We start from the raw sequence: 7,320 nt of genomic DNA on the forward strand, positions 1-7,320 counted from the left end.
CCATAATATATTGCTTCAAATTTCTGTTGTTTTGTTTTAATGAGATATATCCAAAACAAATCTGCATCAGATTCAATGTTTAGCAGTGTACATGATATTGATATACCACCATCCCAAGGTAAGTGGGGCTTTCAAAACCACTCCAATAACATCACCACGTAGATGTACAAGAAGCACATTGGATAAACAACTAAGTTAAACTGCTATGTCATTTCAAAAACCGATCAGTGTGTCCAATTTACACCATAAACCACTAAAAATCAATTTTTTACAAGCCAAAAAACAATGTTTGCGATCTCATTGGAGCCTTTGTCGCTTTTGGTTGCCAATACCAGCACCTGAAGTTAAAAGCATCCCGTTGCTTGGACCCGATCCAGCAGGACAACTTGAAAAGTTCAACATGGATGTTGAACACATCTGAGAAGACATCCGAGACATCTGATGATATGGTGATGAATTCAGTGACGTTTGATTAACATTCATAGTCTCACAACCTTTAAGGGAAAATGGAGGAATTTTGAAAGGTTGCAAGGGAGGAGGATTTCTCCAACGAGGAAGCGGTCCAGCAACAAGGAGTGTTTGAAGTAGAGGGCCTGCCTCCATCACAGATTGCAATAGTTTCCCATGTTGAGGCAATTTTTTTCCCTTAGCAATACTGTCTATAACAGCAGTGCCCGGATCCATCTTGGTAACAGCAGCAGGAGGGACTAAACTTGTTGGCATAGAGCCATTGATATCTTGAACAAATGGTTGATTTACAAAACGACCCATGTTCCCCGAATCGGCCATGTTAATATTGGAGAACTCAGGGGACGAAACAGCATCGAAGAAGGAATCCACAGGTGATGAAATATGTGATTGTGGATTATATGTCTCCGATAGACTATTCGATTCAGTTATGCTTGAGTTTGCTTTGGTTGGGACTACGAGAGGACTTTCATGTTGAACATGGCGATGAATGCTGGGGTTCAGTTCTGTTGTACTAGAAGGCATGAGCTTGTTAAGCAGGTTTTGCAACTGGTCTTTTGCTCCATCCCTTTCTTGGTAAGCAACCTTAAGAAGATTGAGCAAGTTCTTGACTTCCTCCTTCTGCTTCTTCAATGCCTCGTTTGCTTCCATTTTTACTGTCTCCAGTTCAAGGGATGTGTACAGAAGCTTCTGTTTCAGATCATCGACGCTCTGTCAATTCAAATCAATTAGGTTAGTTGGACGGACATTATCAATTTATCAGTAAGACAAAAAGCAAAATACAAAATAAATCAAGGAACAAATCTAACACACAAATTGACATACATAATCATTCTCAAGTCCTCAAAAGGTAAATAGTATCCAGAAACATTACAGATCGTTTTAGCTACAAAAATATTCCCCCAACAAATCCTGCTAATGAACAAATATTTTCAAGTTAGGAGAAATGATATAATCACAAATTGGGCCCATGATGCCATCAACAACTTTCTAGTCAAACAACTGTTGATTATTCATTATATAATCACTAGCAAATAAACCACAAAAAAAAAGGCAGAATAGAAAGACCCAACTACCATTAAAGCAAAATTCAATACTTGAATAGCCCGCGGTCCCCATTGGCCATGAAATATCCCCAGTTCCCATCAAGACCGGCATACTACAAGTCCCGGTTTTAACTAGTACATGTTCTGCCCAGAAAATGACACAATAGCATACATTCCTGACTCCTAAAAAACAGAACTTTTATCATACAAACATATAATGTAATTAATATGATATAAACCAATGCGTCCCATTCTCCCACGGCAAGGCAAAGCCATCCAAGAAGAAAGTAAATTTGTCAAAACATGTTTTCACACTATTCCGATTCTATTTTCCCCAAAAAATTAAAAAAAAAAAAGGACTTAAGATTTCAAAAGCCTTCTGCCCTTCTCTGCCAGATAAAGCAACCAAAAAGAAGACGGGACTAAATGAAATCAACTACTGAACTGCGTGCTTCTTAAACAATAATGATATATGAATATGAAACCAAAATTGTTTCATTTTCGTAAAAATGGGAAAAAAAAATATTGCTTCATGGAAATGAAACAGAAGGATGAATAAATGAAACAAGAAGAACAAAGAAAGAACTAAGCACGACAAGTTAACAAATGAAACCCAGATGATAACTTGAGTAAGATAAAATCATACCGCAAATAAACACATGGTTAATGTGAAAAACAGAGGGACATAAATGCAAAAACAACCACAACCAAGAAGAAGAAATGAAGTTAAAAAAAAAAAGATATTTTCCTGCCCACCTCTTGATAACTCCAGAAGGAACCAAGCTCTTCCATTGTTTGGGAGACAACGAGCATAAAGTGCAAGAAACAAAAAATATTCAAGGAACTTTTTCTTTTTGAGGGAGAGGGAGTTTAAAGAAAGGTGACTGAAGACTCATTTATAGAGAGCAAGGAGACTCACATAGGACAAAAAGAAAAAATAAATTTCACATTAAAAACTTTTAAAAGAAAACAAGTCCTTGTCATGGAAAGAAAATTAAAAAAACTTCCAAAATTACTAAAGCTTTGAAAGATCCCATTTTTTCTACAACTCTCTCTTCTCTTGTTGTTGTAATATTGGAAGTCCTCCCTTTCTTTCAGGACCCTTGTCTGTTACTTAAAATAAATTATATATATATATATATATATACATACATAAAATATCATAATTATATATTATTATAATGTGTTAGATTTTTCCATATACATGCGTTTGTGAAAATTGCTGGTTTCCATTTATGTGTTTACGCGGTTTTGTTCTTAGGTTTTTTGTTTTTTTAAGGTAAGTTTCCATAAATGCCCTTTTTGTTTTAAAAAATGAAATTTCCCTCCGGCGGCTTTTGAGGAGGAATATTGGTCAATCAAATGCAGAGGGCAGAGGGTGGTGTGCATGAATCATAATTATGTACGAAGGGCACTCCATCATTTTACACGACGTGTCCTCTTTTATTGGTCGATCAATGATGATGCATGTAAAATTATTCTCCTTGTTCATCTAACTCTTTTTACGTCGGCAAGCGATTTGGCACCAGTCACCAGTGCCATGTGGTTTTGCCTCCATAAGAGAACAAGGAAACAACATTTCATGTTTTTAACATAAATTATGTATATGATGATCAACAGGAGACAAAACCAGAAAAAATGTTCTCTCAAGGCTCAAATATGCTCTCATATATTATAAAAACTTACTTTGCGTTCAGATTGTTCTTAAATTATATCATGAATCATGGACCCATTTTCTTATATTATCCTCCTAGGTTGCCTTGTGAACTGCCCAATAAAACTGAACTGTATTATAGTTGACTTATTATCTAATGTTCTTATTCTATTTATCTTCTCATCTTTCCCAAGCACCATTTTTTTCCCCTCCATTGCTTAGCAGCCTATCTATAAACAGTCTATATATAGTATATTTGTAATAACACAGTTATCTTATTTGTCTTTTAATTATGCCGCGTGTAAAAAAGATACTGACGTCGGCAAAAATATGAAGAGGTTTTGCTTGGAAAACTTTTAGGTATTAATTAGTCATTAGACTCATTACCATTCTTATTTAATTACCACTCAAAGATGAAGATATGTATAAAATAATAATAATAATAATAATAATTGAGATTTGCGAAGCCGTGATCTATTTATGGTCTGTGAGTGAATTAGGCAATCGATAGAGCAGAGATAAAAGGGACTCAAGTCAAAGCAAAAACGTATATGCCATTTTTATCCTCTCAAATTTTCTTTATCTTCATCCATAACAAAATGGCTGTATCCATGCAAACTTCTGAATCTGCTCGTTAAAACATTTCTACTGTTGTCAAAAAAAAAAATTTTTTTTTCCAAATAATCAAAACGCTTCCACATGGCTCAATAGTAACATCCTTATGTCACAACAAAATATTCAATTTGTTATCTAGTCGAAACAGAATCCGCATACCTCATTTTTTTCTTTTGTCCTCTAATTCATGAATATAATTTATTTATCTTAAAGCACAAAACCAACCTGATAAAACCTCGTTCTGACAGAGACAATGAACATGGATGAAGAATTTCAATTAAATTTCTTTTGTTATCTCTCCGACAAAGCGGTTTCGGCACTCTTCACAATTTTTTTAATCTCATCTTATATTTTATGTATACACATCAAAGACCAATAAGATAACCACCGTGTAATGAAATTCTGTGAGCTATTTCGATCTCGACCATTAGATCAATTAATTATGACAATAGATTGTGTCATTACTCCCCAATCCAACTGTTATGTTTGAAGTAGCATGCATCTAGCGTACAACAGCTCGGTAATTCAATTTGTTTCACATAATTTTTAACTTAATTATACTATACGATGTTGAATAATTAATTTAGAGGGTTCGCTTTTAACTAGGAAACGGACAAAGCCGCTAAATTTTATAAATGCATGTGCATCGATTAGGACAAAGCTGCTCGATTAAAATAAGTTTAGGGCCTCTTAGTACAATGAATCCAGTGACTTGTATTAGTGTGTGTATGTTCGTGTTATTATTCTTTAATCTTTGCTGTATCATTTGGCCACCCGCATAAGCTAGCTAGCTCGTTGTCTAAGTCTAATAGCTCTACTTAGAATAATAATAAGCGAAGCTTAGGGAAGTAAAATAAAAAGACAATTAAGAAATTAAGATCGAAAATCAAACTTCAGTTCTTTTCTTTTGGATTCACTCGAGGAGAAGATCTATCATTATTCAAAATATTAGACTAACTTTAAAAGTCCCAGTTGCTTGTAAGTGTTAATCATTTTGACTGCAAAGTTCAACCACTCGTTATAACATTTTTGATATCTTGAATTTTTTTTCCACCTTTGAGGGATAATGTCCTACTTAATGTCTAAATTTACATACGTGCACCGCCACTTCTAAGGAGGCTAGCCGGTCCCATTGTTTATAATTTGCTTCCCATTTCCCATTGTTTCTATTTGTTTACTTGTTATAAAATTCAATGTGCTAAATAATTTATTAACATTTTTACTTATATATATATTCCAATCTAGAATTATAAAGTGTAGGAACATCCAGGAAAAACGCATAAACCATGTGGTTTAAGCACTTCAAGTTATAAATTTTTAAAATCCCGCGGTTTTAAAGATTTCTCAAATTTTTCCAACACTTTAAGATCCTGAATTAAAAAACTACACACACATAGATATATATAGACACACAACACACGTACCATATTATTTTGAATTAGTCTTTCCTTTAACCAAATGTCGTCTTTCTAGACTAATCCGGATAATCACATAAATTTAGCTTCAATCAAATGTGATAAAATCAACGTGTTTGGGTAGAAATTTCTAATACATTCTAATCGGTGAAGGTGGAGTATTAACCTAGGAGGCTAGGAGCTAGAGTCACCTTATAGATGCCTAATAGATAGACATAGGGGGCTGGCCTTGGCCATGCAATGCAGAGCAACCGAATTGGGGGGGTATTGAAGTAATTGCGCTTGAAGAAATGGTCCATAAAAGTAGAGACCAGTTGCCCCTTTTTAAGTTTTTACCTCCCTAGCTTCCTAACGGGTAACGACTTTACCTGTCGGCCTAATCATGTAAAATCGTGAATATCAATAAATAAATAAATAATTGTAATTTACCCTCAATTTTTATTATTAAAATAGAATAAAATAAAATAAACCGTTCTCTCATAATTCGGCGGTGCCACGTGTCACCACCCAGTTTAAGAATCTATCTCTGCTCAAAGCACTTTTTTTCCTGTTGCTGCAGGTGGGTTGGATTATATATATTTAGTTTTAAATTCTTATTAAAAGATTTTTTTTTTTGTATTAATTAGTGAATTAAAATTTACGTTGTCTCTATCCATACGGTGGGGTTTCAGGAAATGCTGTTGCAAGCCAATGGAATTGTCCAGTAGTGAGATTGCACATGCGGATTAGGTGCAATTCCATGTGGAGGCAAGCCGTTTCGCGACACGTGGAAGACCGAAAAGACGAAGTCAGAGAACTTACACTGCACGTGCCGTACGTGTCCCTCGCTGCACTATTGACACCACCGTGCGGCGTGGAACATGCGATGCATCCGATTACCCTTTGGTGGGTTTGCACGTGCCGCACCCTTTGCCAACAGAAATTTGACCCAAGCAAATTAAAATTGAAAATCTGTTTAAGTGAAAAACACTTTTTTTAAAAAAAATTTATTTTATTATTATTACCATTATTATTTTGTGTTCATTTTTCGTGATGGGTTGATTCGAAGAAAGCAAGTCTACAAACGGCATTGGCTTGCTACGCAGTGAAGGATTGTAGCTTTGTTTGTAAGCCACAAGACAGAGATAAAATTTGGCCACGGCATTGGATTTTTATGTGAAGTTAGTTCAGCGCGGTCTGATTTGGGTAATACGACAGTTTTGAGTTAAATCCACATCTATACAGCCACACATGTATGTACCAAAGCTTTTATTAGCTTGTAGATATTCTTCTACTGGTGGACTGGTTTTACAATCTTGATTTGAACTTCAAATTGATTTGCGTAGGCAGACATGTTAATTCTGGTAACATCATCACCGGTCCACACGTTTGTATATTTTTCTTCATTTTCCACCATGCGCAGCAGTGGGGTTTGAGAAATATTGTTCGCAAGTCAAATGGTCCCTAGAAAGTTTGTTCAAGTAGCCATTGCTATCAAATGTTTGCTAGCTAGCTTTTTCCAGTTTGTCATGATGATGGATGAAAATATATAGCCTTCTTCTTCTTCTTCTTTTAGCTTTCAGCTAGTTAAGATTGAAAAAGTGTGATTACTAACTAACTCATCACGCGGTATTATGACACGTTTGTGATTGACTTAGCTTCTCAATATCCCTAGTTATGAAAACACGCTTTAATTTACTTTGCATGCAGCTAATGTTCACCGATCATCCACCCATTTTATTCTCTGTACCTACAGATTTCATTTATGACGTGTTTACTTGAAGGTTTAGGGAATGAAAATGAAGGAATGGGAATGAAACTCATGTTTACTTGGCTAAATGTAATTTGGGAATGTGAATAAAATGTGTGGGTCTCATACATACAATTTGAGAATAAATAATGAAAATCTCATTCCCATGGGGGGTTGGGAATGGAGATTCCTATTCTCTGAACTGACTTTTGTATCTCTCTAATTTTTTCATATTTTTTAAACCACTCTCATTTATTTTCATTTTCATTATTATTTTTATTAATTTTTTTAATTAATATCATTTTTATAATAATATTTATACATGTATATAGTAAATGAAAATTGCATTATTTAATACTATGGGTATGTTGGTGAATTGATTCTCATTCCCAT

At 34.7% G+C, this 7,320-nt stretch overlaps 1 protein-coding gene across 1 annotated transcript; it reads right to left on the reverse strand.

Moving 5' to 3' along the window:
• Nucleotides 1-95: 95 nt before the first annotated feature.
• LOC18035060 lies at nucleotides 96-2,359 on the reverse strand. Its single transcript, XM_024179209.1, has 2 exons — nucleotides 2,271-2,359; nucleotides 96-1,179 (listed from the first exon to the last, which is right to left on the reverse strand). The coding sequence occupies exons 1-2, from the start codon at nucleotides 2,325-2,327 to the stop codon at nucleotides 298-300; spliced, it is 939 nt and encodes a 312-aa protein (XP_024034977.1). The 5' UTR covers nucleotides 2,328-2,359; the 3' UTR covers nucleotides 96-297.
• Between the last annotated feature and the right edge of the window lie 4,961 nt (nucleotides 2,360-7,320).

Source organism: Citrus clementina, unplaced genomic scaffold, assembly GCF_000493195.1.
Source record: "Citrus clementina cultivar Clemenules unplaced genomic scaffold, Citrus_clementina_v1.0 scaffold_8, whole genome shotgun sequence".
NCBI classification, from domain to species: Eukaryota; Viridiplantae; Streptophyta; class Magnoliopsida; order Sapindales; family Rutaceae; genus Citrus; species Citrus x clementina.